This window comes from Diadema antillarum, unplaced genomic scaffold (assembly GCF_040938485.1).
Source record: "Diadema antillarum isolate AM-2024a unplaced genomic scaffold, OU_Dant_1.0 seq00000063_RagTag, whole genome shotgun sequence".
Classification (NCBI taxonomy): domain Eukaryota; kingdom Metazoa; phylum Echinodermata; class Echinoidea; order Diadematoida; family Diadematidae; genus Diadema; species Diadema antillarum.
This window is the reverse complement of record NW_027271166.1, coordinates 689886-711396: the sequence shown is the minus strand read 5'-3', so window position 1 is coordinate 711396 and position 21511 is coordinate 689886. Positions and strand designations below refer to the sequence as shown.

The 21511-nt window shown below is 38.2% G+C and overlaps 1 protein-coding gene across 1 annotated transcript; it reads left to right on the top strand.

Moving 5' to 3' along the window:
* The first annotated feature begins 9359 nt into the window (after positions 1–9359).
* Positions 9360–19723, top strand: LOC139725856 (solute carrier family 2, facilitated glucose transporter member 8-like). Its single transcript, XM_071636935.1, has 9 exons — positions 9360–9466; positions 11691–11838; positions 12773–12979; positions 13583–13682; positions 14851–15065; positions 15372–15630; positions 16928–16993; positions 17614–17816; positions 19224–19723. The coding sequence occupies exons 1-9, from the start codon at positions 9360–9362 to the stop codon at positions 19374–19376; spliced, it is 1458 nt and encodes a 485-aa protein (XP_071493036.1). The 3' UTR covers positions 19377–19723.
* Positions 19724–21511: the final 1788 nt, after the last annotated feature.

Genomic DNA, 21511 nt, shown 5'->3' with positions numbered 1-21511 from the left:
AATGGGAGTGCACTGTACAAATTTTCTTATTAGCCCCGGGACTGTCATGTCAAATTTTGGACAGCTTAAAAACCTGACAATGCAATTTCAGTCTGACATGTGTGCCTATCCTGCCTCGCTGTACAGTCTCCCGTCTATGATTCCGTTTTGTCCACTGTGGCCTGAAACATGACTACCGTGAGACTGCAGGAACAGTGTAAACACACCAACATGGTTCATACGCAGCTACTAATGTGCCATACCTGTACTTGTACATCTTGTGATGTTTCTTTCTTCGCAGTGTACAAATCTGTAGTGAAATTTTATTTCTACTTAGACATGAGAGCATATTTATTGATAATGCATATTACTGCAGTGCACACATGCATCGACACGTTACTGTGGATAGTCTCTGCAAGCATGCAGGGATAATACAGACTAAAGAGAGTGCATGGTTATTAAACAGTACTTCCTGGTATCGACAAGACATATGATTTTGACCGCAGTTTGGTTTTGGCAAATAAAAAAAATAATCCTTAGGTACAAATGCATCAACTCTCCTAGGCAAAAAAGAAACTTATATTCTGTTTTGTATCTTCTCAAAGTCACACTCCTACTCTTTGTCATAGTTTATATAAGATTGTTGATTGTTCATGTTAATTCTGCGCAGTTGATAAGTGCTTTCTTTTGTGGTCATTGTAGGTCAACCTTGGACAGGGCATCTCTGTACTAGAAGCAACATATGATGCAATCTCCACCCAGGCGAAGCATTCCCTGTTTGTAAAATCGCTGGCAGTGGCCATCTGGGGATCAGATGACCTCCGCCATCGATCTGTTACTGGTAAAGCCAGTAATAGATATAAAGACCGAGCAGTAGGTGCCCCACTGGAGCCTGAGAAACTGAAAGCCATGCGCGGTAATTATTTAATTGCAAAATATTTGTTAAAGGGATCGTATAGTTTTGGTTGAGACCTAATTTCAAGTTTCGAATATTTTTTGGTGAGATAATGAGAAACCTCTTGTTAAATATGAAAGAGCATGTAATTTCATGATTAATTCAACGTTTATTTGATGAAAACGGGTTTTAAAATGGCTGAGATATCCCCAAAAAAGAGCAATTTTAGTAAAGTGTGGAACCTACACTGTATTACGATCGCTTGTTTCACTTTGTTTTTAGATGTTTTAGTCATTCCAAACCCGATTTTCATCAAATTATCTTTGAATTCCTTTTTAAATGGTTCACTCTGTACTATTTTATATTTTCTTGGTATCTCTCTGAATGTTAAAAGCCCAGTTCTCATCCCCACCAATACTATATCATCCCTTTAAGTTCAAAATGGCTTGTAACTTCAGTGGAGCCATATAACATTTGTCATCAGACAGAAAGATAATAATAAAAAAAAAGTTTTGTAGCTTTTAAAGTCATACAGTTTTATTTTAGCTTATCATGTAATGTTTCGAGCGACTTTCATTTTTTTTTTTCTTTCAATGTTTTTTTTTTTTTGGGGGGGGGGGGTGCGACATGCCAGTTTGGAGCTGCTGCATATGTTGAAAACATCTCACTGCTGAGGTAGTTAAGTCATCTTCTGTTTGACAAGTCAAGTGTAACATAAGCAGTAAAAAAAATTATATAATTCAGCTAATTTTATGTTGATAAAAAAGTTGGTGCTTTTATTACAGTAATGTTGTCACTTCATAATTATGTGTCGTTTCTCTTACTCTTATCTTGTTCTTGTTTGTGTGACAGATTGCTTCCTTCATCGGCTGATCCACCAGAATTGTGGTGCAGAAGAGACTAGAAAAGAACTCAGCAAACTCAACTCTTACATCAGCGAAAAAATTATGGACTTACGCAGAACCCACCATAACTAATAACTCAAACCTTAATAATAATATTCTGGTCATATGGGCAATTTCGCGGTTAGTAACGTTACATTTAAACAAATTTAGATATTTATTTTTACTACTAAATCCCCATGTATTCATTTCAAGTCAAAATAATGTTAAAAACATGTTCATCCTTCCCATATTTATGATATATAAAAGAATGAATACAATCCGATATATGGCAACTAAAAGGGCAGGTTAGTAATGTTACGAAAAATTAAAGGACATGACAAAAAAAAATCAATGTCTTGTAACAAAAAGTGTGCAAAAATTCAAGGTACGTCAAACAAAGTGTTGCATTAATTTCAATTATTGCATCATGACAAATGTTCACGCAAATATTTATAGCAGTTCGACCGATAATTTATTAGCTAGACTCCCAAAAGCATGGTTAGTAACGTTACGGTTAGTAACGTTACATTTGTCCAAAGTAATTCTGCAGGTCATTTCACCCTTTTGTAATTGTCGAAATGTCACATGATTTCTGGAGTATTTAAATGTATTCATTTTTTACCCTTTAGCAAAACTTTGAGGAAAAATTTTCAAAGGAACCCATTGTAATTTACATTTAAGTGAATTTCAGCATCCCCAGTCCCACATGTACATTTTAAATGATGGTTTCAGATCTCGCAAAGGCAATAAATACGAGAAATAAGATCTACTGAATTTGAAAGCCCGTTATGATTGGTGAACATCCATTGCATTAGTTGTTACCAGGTACCTAAACTAAAGAGTAAGATAAAGAGGCACATTTCTTTTATCCATGTCCTGTCCACCTAACTGCGGAATTGCCCACATGCAGTTATCCAATTAACGTCTGACACAAATAGGAATCGCAATTTTACTGCCAAACAAATCAAGCAGCTCACACTTTAACTTGCCTCTGCCTTTGTGTGCTATACATGTTTCTTGCCTCTTTGCTAAATCTTATAGAATACTCATCGATGTTCATGTAAATTTTGTACATGTATAACATTAATACACATCTGTATAAAATGTCAATAGGGAGTTTTCGCACAAGCTATTTTCAAACGGGGCTGATAAACACCAGGCAAAGCCGAATATTTTATGGATTATCAGTAGTTCCTACTGCCGGATGATGTATGATGATAATGTTTGATATCTATTTGTTTTCTTTATTATTTGTTTGTTTGTTTGTTTGTTTGTTGTTGTTTTGGTGTTTTTTAGCCGATCGGGTCGAGGATAATGTTATTTGGTTACATGTGCCATGAAGTTGTATGCCCTGGTTGGTTTTAGGTTTTCTTCCGACGCCTCTCCGTGTCAAATGGAGAAATTGTGCTGGGTTTTGTTTTTTGTGTGTGTTTTTTTTTTTTTTTTTTTGCTTTCTTTTTTAAAGCACTATGACCATGCTGTTATCTATGATGCCAAGAATACAGTATACATGTGTATCTTTTTTTTTTACTTTTGTTTTTTTCAAACCCTAGTTGTGTTTGGAACCTGAGTTGGCATCGGCTGAAGCAAATACATGCCCTGGAAATAGTAGTAAATAGTAGTAGTAGTTTTTTTCAGAATAACAAAAGAAATTTGCCGTGTACATAATGTGCTAGTAATTGTGTATGACCATTTCGATTAATGCTATTGAAATGGGTGTTGTATTCAAATTTTACCAAGTGTACTCCATACCTGTTACCTGAAGAGTCTGATCTGCAGTCTTCCAAAGTTAATATTCCTGTTTCTTGCCAAGACGTACAAAGTGTTTTTTGTTTTTTTTACATGTGCACATCTATTCCTTCCTAGAACTACTGTACAACGTACCAATGGATTGTATTTTTATTGTGATTATGAGTTTTTTCTCATGTCATCAGTGACTATTGTATCTTTATTACTCATAGTTGGTTTATGTACTTGAGATTGCTGCATCCTTTTAGATTTGTTGTATGATTAGAACATTCAACTTTACGTAAATTGCAATATCTTTAGCAAACAGAAATAAGACATACTGTACTGTATGTAAAATACTCCATGTTAGGGAATCTGAACCTATTTGACAGCAACTTTGTCAAGGTGTTTCTGTTTATCTAATCATATCGTAAGGGACATTGATTTTAGTGTACTCATGCACAGTACAGTATTACCAAAGCAACTACATGTATAAAGTGCATATACCAGTACTTTTACAAAGAGCTGGGCAGAATGAACAGACATTCAATTATTCAAATTTAAGTCTCAAATTCATGATTGAATACTTGAGATTTTGTTTTTGTTTTTGCAGATACATGTTGAGGCTTTACAGTATTTGTCTTTCAAAGTATTATACATATATGGCATTGTCCTTTCTTCCATGTCGAAAATTCGGTATCTTGTAGGCTAAACTATAAGAATTCTGGGATCAGCAAAGAAGTCAGGTGTTGAAAGTTTTCCAAAGTATATTTTCCTGTTTCTTGCCAGTTCCATCTCATTGTAAAGCAAAGATTGCATAATGTAACACTACCTCACAAGTTATGTTTATTGTACAGACTGCCAAGTATGCCTACTGATAAAAGTAGGGTTGCAATGAAATGCTCTGCTCTGGTTGGTTTGGAGTTTGTGTTTTTGCAGATTTCTTTTCCTTTCATATTTTGTGATGCCAGGTTGTCTGGGACCATTCTCTCTTCCTTCCATCTTCTGGTGTCCTTTTGAAAGCTACTCTTTGGATGCTACATGTAACTTGTTCTGTTCTCAGTGTATAATATCCTTCAATACGTGTGCAAGGTCCATGCTGTTAATAATGCTAGCAAGGTGAATTGTTTTATCTTACCTGTGCACATGTACCCTTGCCAACTACCATTACATTGTATTTGTATTATGTTGAGTATGTTTTTCTCATGTCATCAGTGACTACTGATCTTTATTACTCATAGTTGGTTTGATGCACATGTGATTGCTGCATCCTTTTAGATTTGTTGTATGATTAGAACATTCAACTTTACGTAAATTGCAATATCTTTAGCAAACAGATATAAGACATACTGTACTGTATGTAAAATACTCCATGTTTATAGGGAAACTGAACCTATTTGACAGTAACTTTGTCAAGGTGTTACTGTTTATATTGCTAATCATATCAGAAGAGACATTAATCTTAGTGTACTCATGCACAGTACAGTATTACCAAAGCAACTACATGTATCTAAAGTGCATATACCAGTACTTTTACAAAGAGCTGGGCAGAATGAACAGACATTCATTTATTCAAATTTAAGTCTCAAATTCATGATTGAATACTTGAGATTTTGTTTTTGTTTTTGCGGATACATGTTGAGGCTTTACAGTACAGTTGTATTTGTCTTTCAAAGTATTATACATATATGGCATTGTCCTTTCTTCCATGTCGAAAATTTGGTATCTTGTATGCTAAACTGTAAGAATTCTGGGATCAGCAAAGAAGTCAGGTGTTGAAAGTCTTCCAAAGTATAATATTTTCCTGTTTCTTGCCAGTTCCATCTCATTGTAAAGCAAAGATTGCATAATGTAACACTACCTCACAAGTTATGTTTATTGTACAGACTGCCAATTATGCCTACTGATAAAAGTAGGGTTGCAATGAAATGCTCTGCTCTGGTTGGTTTGGAGTTTGTGTTTTTGCAGATTTCTTTTCCTTTCATATTTTGTGATGCCAGGTTGTCTGGGACCATTCTCTCTTCCTTCCATCTTCTGGTGTCCTTTTGAAAGCTACTCTTTGGATGCTACATGTAACTTGTTCTGTTCTCAGTGTATAATATCCTTCGATACGTGTGCAAGGTCCATGCTGTTAATAATGCTAGCAAGGTGAATTGTTTTATCTTACCTGTGCACATGTACCCTTGCCAACTACCATTACATTGTATTTTTATTATGTTGAGTATGTTTTTCTCATGTCATCAGTGACTACTGATCTTTATTACTCATAGTTGGTTTGATGCACATGTGATTGCTGCATCCTTTTAGATTTGTTGTATGATTAGAACATTCAACTTTATGTAATCTCTTTAGCAAATAGAAATAAAATATGTGTATTCCATGTCAGCTAGGAAATCAAAAGTTATTGTACAGTAACTTTGTTACGGATAAACTGTTTACATTACTGATAGTCAGAGACATGTATTTGAGCAAAGTGTGGACAGTAGAGTACAGTGTATTACCAAAGCAACTATCTTAAGTGCAAATATTTTTACAAAGAGCTGGACAAAATGAAAAGACATTCGATATTTCAACTATGCCTTGTAATCATGATTGAAAACTTTGTTGTTTCTTTTGCAGATTCATGTTGAGGCTTTACAGTACAAATTAGTCTTTCAAAGTTTTATACATGGTATTGCCCTTTTTTTTTTGGGCCATGTCACAAAATAATGCATACGGTCAGGTTAGCTTAGCTAAGAACTCTGGGATTGGCAAAGCAGCCAGGTGTTAAAGTACAGGTACAACTGGAACAACATTAGTTGTTGCAATGTCATGCATTACTTTCATATTACAATTGTATTCTTGAACCTGTATTAAACTTTCTTCAACTTAAAATTTCATTTACCACTGACTTCTATTTAGAAGTTGCATGTTTTAAACGATTATGTCGGGTGTACCATATGCATAGCAATGGAACGAGTGAATTTGATTGGCGTGTGTTTTGTACATATATACATGTATGGACTTTTACATTTTGAACATTCTAGCATGTGTCATGTACTGAAATATTGGCTAGCATGTGTACTTGTATTCCAGAAAGATATCCTGTATGTTTCTACTGGTTCCAATTGGAAATCCTTCTGGTTTCTACTGGTTCCAGTTGGAAATCCTGCTGGTTTCTACTGGTTCCAAGAAGAAATCCTGCTGGTTTCTACTGGTTCCAGAAAGAAATCCTGCTGGTATCTGCTGGTTCCAGTTGGAAATCCTGCTGGTTTCTACTGGTTCCAGTTGGAAATCCTGCTGGTTTCTACTGGTTCCAGAAAGAAATCCTGCTGGTTTCTACTGGTTCCAGAAAGAAATCCTGCTGGTTTCTACTGGTTCCAGTAAGAAATCCTGCTGGTTTCTACTGGTTCCAGAAAGAAATCCTGCTGGTTTCTACTGGTTCCAGAAAGAAATCCTGCTGGTTTCTACTGGTTCCAGAAAGATATCCTGCTGGTATCTGCTGGTTCCAGTTGGAAATCCTGCTGGTTTCTACTGGTTCCAGTTGGAAATCCTGCTGGTTTCTACTGGCTCCAGAAAGAAATCCTGCTGGTTTCTACTGGTTCCAGAAAGAAATCCTGCTGGTTTCTACTGGTTCCAGAAAGAAATCCTGCTGGTTTCTACTGGTTCCAGTAAGAAATCCTGCTGGTTTCTACTGGTTCCAGAAAGAAATCCTGCTGGTTTCTACTGGTTCCAGTAAGAAATCCTGCTGGTTTCTACTGGTTCCAGAAAGAAATCCTGCTGGTTTCTACTGGTTCCAGCAAGAAAGTCCTGCTGGCGTCTACTGGTTTTCTACTGGTTTTGTTGAGATTTCTACTGGTTTTATTGAGATTTCTACTGGTTTCATTGAGATTTCTACTGGTTTCATTGAGATTTTTCATTGGTCTTCACTGGATTCTACTGGTTTAAATCAAGCATTCCTACTGGTTTCTACTGGTTTTGTTGAGATTTCTACTGGTTTCATTGAGATTTCTACTGGTTTGATTGAGATTTTTCATTGGTCTTCATTGGATTCTACTGGTTTACATCAAGCATTCCTACTGGTTTCTACTGGTTCCAATAAGAATTCTTACTGGTCTGCTACTGGTTCCAGTACAAATTTCCTACTGGTCTTCTACTGGTTTTATTTCACTTTCCATATTGAAACCAGTAGAAAATCGGTCTCCACTGGACCCGTAGAAACCAGTAGAATTCTACTGGTTTTAGCTCTACTGGTTTCTATTGGAATTTCGACCTGGGAAGTAACCCTATGTCTAATCCGTTTAAGTAATTCCGCGAAAAACGTCTCATTTAGGCGTATACTATGTCTATGAGTATGACATTTGCTGGGTCAGTTTTTCGGTAGTTTTTCTAAGAAGCGAAAAACTGACCCAGCAAATGTCATTATTGTAAAATGAGAAGTTTTTCGCGGAATTGGACATACTTGTAGGTCAAGTAGGACAGATTGATTGACCAGTTTACTTTGTAATTTAAATTTAGTAGGGCCCTACAGCTGGTTCAACCAACCAACACTTATTGGCCTGGTTCCTTACCTTGCCCTTGCATTGGGCCTGGCTTCGGCATTATGACCGTCGTGTAATTTTACTGTCTGTGTCCGTGTTAGCAATTGTTAGGCATTAGTCCGATGTGTTGATATTCCCGTTTGTAACACAGTACAAGATTCTGACTTGCGATGCCTCACTGACTGCTCAGACGTGGTTTTAGAGAACCCAAGTAAACAATGGTGTGTGTCATTGTGCCATAATTTCTCTTGGAGGTGATACACGTACACTGACCGTTGGATAGGATATTGTAGATGTCGGGGAGGTTCTGCGTGTGAGAGTCACTCACAACTCATGCACAAGACAAAAATCCCACTTCATTCATTTATCGCAAATGGAAGAGCATGGTGCATAATCTGATGACCCATGGTCTGCCTCACAACCTTTCTCAATTGAAAGTGTATTCATGCCATAGGGCCAGGCTGCATTGTAAACATCCAGATCCTGATTCAGAGTTACAAGTGTGCTAAAGTTTGAAATTGTGTGTAAATTGAAATCTTTGAAGGCTTCCTTGGTGGTAGAACGTTGGGTGGTAGATAGCCCGACCAGACGCTCTTAGTACACTGTGCGACCCTGTCGCGCTACTTACAGCGACTGGGCTGTGTGTAGTTAGGTGGTAGAAGGCTTCACGGTGTTCTTTCTAGGGTAAGTGCCTGGCCCTGAAAAGGGCGTACCCAATCCCGACATTTCAGCAAGCATGTTCTCCCTGTTCTCAAGGGAATGTATGAAATTTTTTGTCATCATGTTAACATGCCTTCGGAAGATTCAATTGCCTTTTGGTCTAATATCAGATGGTCTACTTCCCAGCTCATTTGTAACACTAGTACTATGGCTAAACTCTTTTGATCATACTCTCAATATTTTCTAATGCCCATAATCCTCACTTGGTCTAATGCAGAGTTTAGCAAGTTCTGTTTGTTTCGCCGAATGACCAGAACGATTCTATTGCAATTTCGTCTACCTAGAGTTTTCCCCATTTCGTCTGATATACCCCGGGAATTAGACGAAATGGGCATATTCCATTTGGAAGTTAGCGAACTGGTAATGAGGCTAATTGGCAATTGGACTGAATGGTTACTACATGTACTTAGACAAACTGGTTGTACATGTTTATGAAACAGGAACAGACCATGTGGGTTGAGACCAAGTGAGTAGACCAAGACCAAGTGATACAGTGTAGATCACCTATTAAGAAACTGGATGTGACTTTCTAACTAATTTCATAAATTATCTTCTATTTTTTTTAATTTGTTTTTTGTTTTTACAGACTGAAGTACAACAGTAGGTAGTGAGTGTTCTGACGACCAGCTACAGATGGCAGATGCTGCGGTGCCTCACGTGCAATTCAGGGACAAGGAGAGTCTCCTCCCTGACTCGACTGAGAGGATATCGCTCCTCAGCGACCCTGGCCGCATAGACCAGTAAGGATCTTTTACTGTATTCATGTTTCAACACATTCTATACATAATCTTATGGTCTTGAGTCAATGCAGTTGACACACAGATGAAGACTTGCACAGCACCAATAAGTCTGTATGACGGTTCCCCCATCATGAGTAGGGAATCGTGGGTTTGTTGTTCATGTCACTGTACAGCATACCATTTAAAGTGAATGCAGCAAAAGGGAAGGAACTGATAGAACTGTTCATTCAGTTTTCTGTCCACATAAATATACAAGAATGCTGGAGTAAAAAAAGGAAAACGTCTACATGTGCATGTATGTGAATTTGAATGTCATTATTTAAGATTACAGAACTTTTGATTTGCACAAGCAAAGCAATCAAAAATACAAAATTACTTGCCATGCTTCACCTGCATGTGCACAACCCACTTGTAACCTTTTGTGCAGAAAAGCAATTTTTAACCCGTTGAGGACGGACTGACTTTGCTACAACACGCATTTCCCATAGACACCTGCCCGAGTATACTCGGGACTTGTCCTCAACGGGTTAAGACATTGCGACAAGCACAATCATCTCCGATGAAAACCTAATATACAGTACTATGTATTCCTGGCAGTGAAAAGGTGAACATTTTTCTATGAACAGTGGACTCGTCTTTTGATTAATATGTTGAGTGATATTGATTGCTTCAGGTACAACTCTTCCTGCTCCACTGCTGGCATTTTGAAGAAAAAAAAGCTGCCTAAAGACTGAATACAGAATATTTTACACAATGCTATACAAGTTTGCAATGCTAGCCCGACCAGATGCCGTGTGTACAGCAACAGGGCTGTGTATAGCTAGTGCAATACGTGCATATGTATACAAAGACTAGTAATGAGCACATTTGAACTTAATACATGATTGCATTTCTCGAGTAGTTTTGAAACCACTTCATTGTCTCATTCTTTCTCTTCCTTCCAGTTTCGGATTTGGTTATAAATTGGTAACTGTAAGCATTGATGTGCATTGATCTACAGAATGGCATACCAGTCTTCCAAATAGCAGATTTTTTGGGGGGTGAGAATCCAGAGTAAAGCAAATCAATGGATAAAATGATTACATGTAACTCACGGTTGTACACTAACCTATTTTCCCACTGGGTCAACTTGTGTGTCAGATCAGAAGGTACCCAGTTTTTTTTTTCCCCATATTTACTGGTCCATTTCAGAAAAAAATTACTGGTCTGACAGTGATTTTGACTGGTTCAGGACCGTCAGACTAGTGCCAGTGTGCAGCGTTATTTACTAGTACCTGAAAGAAAAATATAGCCTTCATTCAACACAAACATCTCATGTACGATCATCACAGATTTTGTATTCTCTGTGTCAGTTCTGCCATCTTCACTTTTTACTGTAGGAGTGATGACTGAATTGTAATTGTCACTACATTAACCCTTACTGTACTGGGCTATTTGGCTCCATGAAAATACTGGGGGGGGGGGGGGGTCTGGGAGGCCCCCCCATTGATCTCGGAAACGCAAAATCTGATGAACTTGAAAATTTGCATGCTGATAGATCTTCGCGTGCTTAATCTGATGGTGTAATTAGTTTTAATCAATTATGCAAATTTTTGCATAATTAGCTAATTAATTGTTCATAATGCATATTTTATGCATTTGGGGGATATTTTCATAATTTCAGCCTAAACGAGTACAAAATTACATGAAAACTGTCATAATAAAGAATAATGTTTCCCAAATGTGAAATAAATCAGAGAAAAAAAAAAACGAGAAAAAACAGCTTTTTTGTTATGTTTTGTATTGTGTTTATTTCTTATGTTTTCTATTGTTTTATATTCCTTATGTATATCATTGTTTCTAAACTTTGCCCAATTTATTTCAGAACAATATAGAAGCATGAACCAAGTGGAAAACCAATTCCTGAGCAAAATTTATAAAGTAATGCAAGCCATGGTCTATTGACAGTATGTAACTGTACACAAATATATGCAGCGATTAGCCGTTTTAATGACATGCGCACACTAATTGGCCCATAACACCCCCTAGGTAGGTCCGATATGGACAAATGTGGTATCAAAATGTGCGCAAGACTTCAGGGGGGAAAGTCATGAAGCGAGAAGCGACATTCCCAGCGGTCGCGATGCAACCCCCGTGCAGTTAGGGTTAATTTGTTTGATATCTCCTATAAACTATTCTTAATATTGGCCTTAAATTTCGGAATTATCTTCCACTGTCAACACAGGTCCAAAGTGCGCAATGGTTTCCTGTACGTGACGACACTGATCGTGCTGCAGGGGTCCCTCGTGATGGGCCTAGCTATCGGCTACACGTCCCCAGCCCAGCCCAAGATGTCTGGCTTCATGACAGACTCACAGTACACCTGGTTTGGGGTAAAAATAGAAGAAATTAAAATGTTCCAAGTGAATCTTAGTTTTAACTAATGAAATCTTATCAGTAAAGTTATAGAATAGATAACAGTTTACTGTAAAACAAGGAATGTTTGCATGTAGTGTTACAAGTTTGCAAATTTCGCGATAGCCGAGATTCGAGAAATGAAAATGCACATGAAAGTTCTCATCCACTTAATCATATATGCATTGAATGCCGGTGGCAATTTGCAAAAATTTCAAGCCGCTGGAAAGGCCATTGACTCTGATTCACAAAAATTTTATGCCTTGGATATATGCATATATGTTTTGCAGTACGTACTTAGAGAGCATGTATCAGAATAACGTAACCAAGACATTGCAATCATACATTGAACAGTATAGGTTATCCATTCCATGAGCTGTCCCTTTGTTAACCCATTTGCTTTGTGGCCAATAGAAGCTTCTTGTATTGTGCAAACATGACAGTTGCTTTTTTTAGGTGCAATTCTGTAGAGCATCTTCACATTTTTGGACTGAAATAGGTGCTGATGTTGAAATCAATGTTGAGTCAGTGGTAATTTCAGTGGGGTGACAAGACTTTGTGTTTCAAAGTGTGGTAAAATCACTTTTTTGGATTAATTGCCAGATAATCAGTTCAGTAATCTCCCGTCCAAATCCTTGTTGTCTTACCCCCAAATGAAACCACCAGGACATGTCAAAGGAAAGGTAATCCTATCTATTACAGTTCTTTGGCTGCAATGTTTGTTTTTGTGTTTGTTTGTTTGTTTGTTTGTATGTTTGTTTGTTTTGTTTTTTCACTGTCCTGAACATTTGAGATTTGAGATTTTTTGAGATACGAGGTTTTGTCACCCCAACAGGGATATGAAACTTAAAAGCTGGTTGTGAGTTCACATCATCATTATTGTTTCTTTTTTCCCCCTCGTTGGTACAACAGTCTCTGCTGAACGTAGGGGCTATCGTTGGGGGACCTCTGGCGGGATACCTGCTGCAGGTTACTGGCCGTAAAGTGACCATCATGGCCAGCTGTGTGCCCTTTGTGGCCGGCTGGGTCCTCATTGGCACCTCGGAGATCATCATGTGTCTCTATGCAGGGCGTGTCCTGACCGGCGTGGGGGCGGGCATGATATCTCTGGCAGTACCGGTGAGGCCCACAGCAATCCCTATGAGTGCCAATTTGTGTGTGTGTGTTGTTTTTTGTTTTTGTTTTTAAAGGAAATTTCCTTCCTTTTCTTATGTGGTTTTGTATTGTATGAAAGTATAAATATCAGAGAAGTAGATTGATCGACGATAATTTTTGGAAAAAAAACAATTGAGACATGTAAACCAAGTTATGAATTGTAAAAGTTTAGAGAGTATTACTACAAATTGGCAACCCTGTGTGATCTATGTGTTAAGCTTTTTCCAATGCACAATGATTGACCAATTTTCTTCTTTTTTCCCATGTCCCTAGTGGTTTAGTTCCAACTGTACTCAGATATATGAGGAAATGAAAGATGTGTAAAAAAGATATGGTGAGATCAGTATCTATCGATACAGTCTGTTGACTGTATTAAAGCCCCTGAAAAATTTGTACATTGCAAAGTCATCCGCATCTTACACATGGCACAATCTGCAAAGTTTCTAGAGCAGGCAGTATTGTGCACAATGAAATGTAGTCATTTTGTTTGGAATGGGTTTAAAGAGAAATCGGTATAGCCATAAAACAAATTTGCAGCATTATTTTGATATCCTCTGTTATCGCCAGAACTACATCTCTGAAGTGGCGACGCCCAACCTGCGCGGCTTTCTCGGTTCCAGCTTCCAAGTTTCTGTCACAGTGGGAATTCTTCTTGTCTATTGCATTGGTGAGCATGCTTGTTTATCCACTGTTTTCTTATTCTTTTTAGGGTAATGAATATTATTTGCCTGTGTGTTTCATTTTGCCGGTCGAGCAATGCTCCAGGTGTGAATGTTTTATGTTACAAAATGGAGACATGGATCATAATCAAATGATGAGCTGTGAGCTAAAGAAACAAATTTACTTTTCATGGGGCGTCAGTGTACTATTTGTCTGATACAATTGCTTCTCTCTCACTCAGCTGCGAGTGCTTATGTGTTTTAGAATCATTGCAATAATTTGTGTGTGTGGTTCAGATATTTTGGAGCTGGTACTGGCCTAGGAATCTTTACAAAATTGGCTACCACAGAGTTTGGAATCTGTCACCACTTTATAAAACAATTAATGCACAATACTTAGCCTGATCTTCGTCAAATCATCCACCCTCCGTTACTTGTCACTCTCAGGTGGGTAATTCTTACTATCGCTCTTTGTAATGTGAAATAATGTTATAATGATAGGCAATTCAGTGTATCTGATGATTTTGATTGGTAATTGTCCTGTCATAAGATTGTGGAGGGAAAAAAAAAGAGGTTTTTCCATATTTCTTGAGGTGATTCTCTAACAATATACTACAGTAGACCTTGTCTTAGACATAAATGTTCTTGGTGTCTCAATGCCTCTTCAGGTAAAGTGAAATATTTAAAATGTCAAACTGTGACAATTAAAAAACATGTTTTTGATATGGTGTCATGTAATTTCCTTTGCCCATTCTCCACTTGAATAGCACAAAAAGTGTTATAAGTGCAATACATCAATATTCATCTGCATCCCAGCTTGAACTAATAAAAGTCAGTATAACACTTTTTAGGCTCTACAAAGAGTGAGTTATTCCAGGTGTAATATACAAATTTGTCATAGAAATGTGGCAGTTACTGATAACAAGTTCTGTGAAACAGGACCCATATGTTCATTTAGCTGCACTTTACCCAAGCACCATTTCTTTCGATGCCAAATCTAGTCGGAGATTAATTCTCTTTGTGATGTGTGAACAAGATAAGTCTTCCTATGCCAGAGACTTTGGATAGTGTGTACAGTCCTATGGAGTTTTTTTTGCCAATCAGCACTCAGAGCACACTAAGGAGTAAACTGCAAGCCACATTCATGATGCATTCAAACTCTGGTATCCCCCCCAGGTATCCCGCTGACCTACTACTGGCTGGCACTGACAGGAGGAGCCATGGCCGTCCTCCTCGCCATGACGTCCACCATCATCCCGGAGACACCCCGATTCCTCCTCATCAGACACCTGCGGGCTGAGGCCAGCTACGTCCTGCGCAAGCTTAGGGGCCCCTTCATCGATGTCGACATCGAGTGTCGAGAGATTGAAGATGCCCTCGACAATTCGGACGTGAGTTGGGTGACAATTGTCACTCCATCATCTGCATGGGCAGAAATTTATACCCTCTTGTCTGCATGAAAGCCCAATGTGAGGTTGCTATGTTGGAAGTTTTGGTTTGAGAGGAATTTTTTCTTCCAAAGATGTGTTGCCCTCATCACCAAGCCTTGAATTGTTTGTGTGAGGAGAAGAAGCCTGTGGAGTTCTACCATAGGATCTATGGGCATCATCATTCATTTGCATATTCTTGCCTCTTTCAGTATAATTTTGTCTGTGTTTCTCTTAATCTGGTACATTTTGATTTTTTTTATATCTCAGGATAAATTTTCTTGGAGTGAGTTTTCACAGCCAGCACTCTACAAGCCCCTCATGATCTCCTTGGTCCTGATGTTCGTCCAGCAGTTCAGCGGCATCAACGCCGTCATGTTCTACACGGTCACCATCTTCGAGACAGCAGCGCCCTCAATGAACCCCAACGTCGCCACGGTGATAGTGGGCGGAGTCCAGGTGCTGTTCACTTGCGTGGCCGCGGTGCTCATGGATCGCATGGGACGCAAACGGCTGCTGATCATCGGCGGTAAGCTTGCCATGGTGTCATTCATTCAGTCAGAAAAAGAGACTTGGCCTCAATGGAAAGTTTTTTCCCATCCAGTCTGAGATACCATATTTACTTGTATGTATGTGGTTTGATGCTGTATCTTTTTATGACACTTTATTACCTTTCATTGTAAGGGTGCCATTTATTTCATTTCATGTTATCTATTCATTGTCCATAAAATGGAAAATCGTCATGAATTAAAGGGATCGTACAGTTCTGGTTGTGACCTAATTTCAGGTTTCTAATATTTTAAGGTGAGATCATGAGAAATGTCATATAAAATATGAAAGAGCATGCAATTCATTGAGGATTTCAACGTTTATTTGATAAAAAATTGGTTTTGAAATAGCTGAGATATCCAAAAAGATTGATTCTAATAAAGTGTGGGACCCACACTTTGTAACGATCGCTTTGTTTTACTTTGTTTTTGAATGTTTCAGTTATTCAAAACCCGATTTTCATCAAATAAACGTTGAATTCCTATTAAAATGGTATCCTTTGTACTATGTTATAAGTGTTTTCTTGGTATCTTGCAAAAATTTAAAAGCCCAATTCTCATCTCAACCATTTACTGTACTATCCCTTTAAGTGTCATTCATAATTGAACACATATTCCAAAACAGAACACAACACACATTTCACTGATTCATTATACGGTATACTCAGGTGGAGTTTAAATTCTTATGTTAATGTATATTTACATTGTAAGCACTTGGTTGTGTGCTGGAGAATTAAGCCCGCCGCACACAGCACGATCAGACCGGTCATACAACCTTAAGTTCGGAAGTGTGATGTCACCAGCCTTGCCAGTTTCCAGTCGTGCAGCTGGGTCTCAGTGCCAGTCATAGAGATTTGACATGTCAAATTTTCGCAAGCAGTGTCGTGGGCTTTCAGCCAATGACGGTACAGTGTAATGCAAGCGCACACAGTGCCCACCGCGTGCGCTTATATACTCTTCGGTATGATGTACTGAAGCCAGAACGGTCGTAAGCCTAGCTGTGTAGTCTGGTCGGATACTCGGTAGTGTGCGATGTCGAGTCGTTCGACTGGTCGTATGATTGTGTAGTGTGTGGCATGCTTGTAGATATGTTTCAAGTATGTAATGTGAAATCTCTAGCTTAGAGTTCTTGCATTGCCACCTGGTACATATTGTGTGGAAATTTTATGATCTGTAATGAAGAATGGTGTTCTGGCATAGAAAGCATTTTCTCTGTGTTTCATTAATTTATGGGTTTTTTTTTTTTGGTTGTTTGTTTGTTTTCTCTGTCTTTGACAGCAATTGGCATGGCAGTCAGTGCAACAACATTTGGCCTCTACTATGAGCTGACAGATATTTATCCAGGTATGTGTACCACTTTTCTTTTTAGAAAGATAATGAAAGTATATAACTCTGTCTCCTGCCACTGTTCCACTGCATTATCTATGTGTTATGATCATTGTACAGTACAATGATGTTACAAATGTGCCATCACAGCTATGGCCAGTCAGTGATAATTTTTTCTTTTCTTTTCATCGAGCAGTGACTGCACAAAAAACTTTAAAAATTCACGACTTTTGAACAGATTGTCCGATTTTCCTCAAACTTTAACTGATGTGTCCTGTTGATATTGCTGCATTCACTCAATCCACACATGTATACTGTATACGCTATTATTTTCGGGTACAGATATTTTCGCGAAAACAGGAGGTTATAGACATTTTTACGAGATGTTGTTTTCCCCATTGACACCTATGCTAATGTAAATGCACTATCATCCAAGTGCATCAAGACATTTTTGCGTGTTGGTAAATTCGCGATCCAACTGTGATTCGCGAAATTCACAAAAATTAAACACTCGCGAAAATAACAGCTTATACAGTATGAAGGAGAACTTATGTCCCTTAAATGCCTGAGCATGTACGTATGCAAAAGGTTCAAATGTTGACCCTATGCCTTTGGTTCTCCCCCTTATTTAACCTCAGAGCGGGCACACAAGTTCAGCCCGATATCGCTGGTCAGCATCATCGTCTACATCATCTCCTTCTCCCTGGCCTGGGGTCCCATCCCGTGGCTCATCATGTCCGAGATCTTCCCGTCCAAGGCCAAGGGGGCGGCTAGTGGCATGGCCACTGCCTTCAACTGGACGTGTTCTTTTATCATCACCAAAGAGTTCCAGGATATGCAAGTAAGTGCATACTGTCAAACCAGATATTTTTGCGTATCCATGAAAATTTCACAATATCGCGAGAAGCCAAGATTCCTGAATGGAAGGAAACTGACACGAAAGTAATTGTCTACACAAGGCATTGAATGCCTGTGGTGTTTCGCGAAAGTTTCATGACGGATTGTCGGCTCTAAGTAATCAAAGTTATATGCTGGGAATGTTTTTAGTTTTACAGTATTACAGAGCTGCTTACTAGAAGTATATGATTATGTATGCGTACATAATTTTACAATGTGTGTTTTCTTAACCCTAACTAGGCCGGGGGGGGGGGCCTCCGAGGCCCCCCCCCCCTCAACATTTCGCGCGATGTTTCGCTATCGCGAGAAAGTATCGCCGCGACGTTTCATGACTTTTTTCTTTTAAGTCTCCCACATCTTTTGACACCAAATTTGCGATGCCCGGGTGCGTGGTTCCGAAGTTGCGCATAAATATGCACATGCATGTCAGACAAAAAATTGCTCAAAAACGTGAATTTGTGTACAATTTCAATGCAAACTGTGTTTACAGGCAAATTTCATAAAAGCATGATTATTTTGGGGGTTTATTGATTAAAATCAATTAATAATGCATTTTCTTGTTTGGAACAATGTCACGGACAAATTTCATCGAAAAAACAATCAAAAACATAAAGTCGAAAAAACAGAGAAATACATAAGAAATTCAAAAAACAATAAAAACTTGGGAAATTTTTTCTGATGGTGCAATTTTTTCTCTTACATTTGCTAAGGACACTAAAAAGAATATTTACACCAAAAATATGCCTGTTTTGAGCTTTATTTAGTGATTTATTCCAAATTTTCTGATTTCATGCATCATTATACATAAATTAGCATAATTTGGTGTAAATGATAGTTTTGAAAAAAATTAACTTCATGGTACTTTAGATTACATCATAGGCAATGTGTGTGCCAATTTTCGTTGCGATCGCGCAGTCGACGGCCGAGATCCAGAGGGGGGGGGCCTGGGAGCCCCCCCAGCTCTATCATCTACCTAAATAGCCCGGCCTAGTTAGGGTTAAATTCATTTATTATTTCCATTATAAGGCGTGATAACAATATTTTGAATTTTGAATTTTGCTGACTCCTTTCAGGCGCCTCTTTTGTGTATAAGAAAAGACGCTGCAAGCCCATCAGCGCACGCTCTAGTTATACCTCCAATTCGTTCAATATTTTTATTGCTCAGTTAAGCATGTGGTTGACTGATCCAAAGATGGATTACCAACCTGCCTGTTCTATGTCGACCTGCAAAAAGAATCTCGTTTGGGGGCATTAAAGGTTCTTTGAGAATTGCAGGAGGAACAGGAATAATGTTGCTGCAGATAATGAATGTATGATGATCATTTCTACTGTGCGCTCTCTCAACCAACAGCGAGCGTTCACCAAGCAAGGCATTTTCTGGTTCTTTGGAGGCATCTGCTTACTCGGCGGTGTGTTTGTCGCCCTCATTGTTCCGGAAACTAAGGGGCGCTCGCTGGAAGAGATTGAGGCAAGTTTTGCAGGGGATGAACGCCGGAGCAGATAAGTCTCCATAGTCCTAATGCGTCCCAGATGTTGCCATTTCCCATAGGATTAAAAAAGGACACACCCAGTTCCGAGAAGTTTTTGGTTAATGCCGCCAGATCAGAGGGGAATTCTGTCCTGATATTATGTTGCTTTGTGTGAAAACAGAAAAAGTACTCAATATTTTGCAATGAAATCAGATGCACACTCACAAAAAAATATATACAGCTGTATATATATATATATAAATTGTAAGATTTCATAAGGTGATACAAATTGACATCTGTGTGGAATAAAAGTGTTGACCAGTTCTCCATTGAATTTGTGCACAAAAATTTACCAATTGCCCAACTATTTTAGTAAAATAAGAATGAGTGAAAATTTTTGAACAAAAGAAAAGGACAGCTGCTTTATAGCATTTTCGTCACACAGAGTTGTCACTGTGTATTACTCTGTAATCTTTTGTCATTCATGTTTTTTTTTTAATCTGATTTCTTTTTCATAATTTTCACAGATTTACTTCTATTTTTTCTATTCTTTTATACTGTAAAGCAACATGATATCAAGGCAAATTCCCTGTAATGTGTTGCCATATTTGTGACACAAATTATTCATCTTTCTACACGGTATCCTCAGAAACATCCCATTATCAGAAAATATTGTGAATTTAAGCAGGGCTACTACATTGTCAAGGTACCAAACTCAGGACAAGTGTAAGAAACATCAGTTATGCAAACATAATGGGTACATGCAGTTTCACAAACCCACTGAAAGTCACAAGAAAGTGAGTGCAGCCATATCTTGTGGCACAAATTATTCACCCTCGTACATGGTATTCTCAGAAACAACATCCCATTATCAGAATATGTTGTGAATTTAAGCAGGGCCACTACATTGTCAAGGTAACAAACTCAGGGGAAGTCTAGCAAACATCAGTTTTAATATGCAAAAACAGTGGGTATAATACTATTTGGATCTTTAAAGAGGTTGAGTCTATAATTAGCACTCTTTGACCTGTGTCACAAACCCAGAGAAAGTCACAAGGTATTTTAGTCAAGGTTATATTCTGAAAGAGGGGCTTCTTGTCATCAAAATTGTACATATGACTCATCAAGATTGGATGTTTCTATTCCTGCTATTAATGAATAATGGGAAATCAAATGTGTTGAAATGCTATTGACTTGTGAGAATGGGGCTTTGAAGCTAAGAGTCTGTTGCAGTATGCTGACTCACTTGTTATTGTGTAGGGGGACAAAACGAAGATTTAGAACTCGGTGTTAAGCAAAAGGGATTTTCAGATTAATCAAAAACTAGGTATCATAATTGAAAAAACTGTATTCATGATTATAACATAGTATCAAAGATGTTCCTAATCGTTGTGGGTTTTTTGTTGTTTTCTTTTAGTTTCTGTCGGATTGTTATGCATATGCTTACATTCCTCATGGGTATGAAGAAAAAAAAGACAAAGTTGAAACAGAACAAAATCGGTCAACAAAGCTGTTAAAAGTGCTAGTTTTACACTGTTGTACCTAACTTTCCACTTTCAAACTTTGAATTCAGTTCTGTTAGAGACAGAAGTCTGCTAGACAACACCATGGCCCAAAACCCCATAGGACTCAGTTGACCGTAATTTTTAAGGCCTTCTGGGAAAGTAATCGTTGTGTCTTGTTTGTGGGTTCTGTGATGCAGGGTCAGTGATGTACACAGATAAATTTCTATGGGTACGAAGACTTCTTTCTAATAGCTAAAGAGCACAAACTTTAGGATCATTCAGGCACCAAGATGTCATTGTACTACATTTGGAAAGACATGAAACATGTTTTTCTCTGTAATGCAAACTCTGTTACTGCTACTGGTGTGTTTATGCTTCAGTGCTTGTAAAGTATTTACGTATAGCATATTGGTAATGATAAACATCTGTCACCATCATACCAGGCAGGCATGTTTGAAGTCGTGTATCATGATCATGCACCCAAAGCTAACATTCCATTACTGGAAATCACCCACAGCTCAAAGTTAACCGAGGCTGGCAAATTGTATGTACCTCCCTATACAGTGCACTCCCGTTACAACGAACCCGGTTATACTGAAATTCCAGTTTCAGTGAAATAAAGATTTAGACCGTAGAATTATTGGCTCTATGTTTTGTATTGTTGA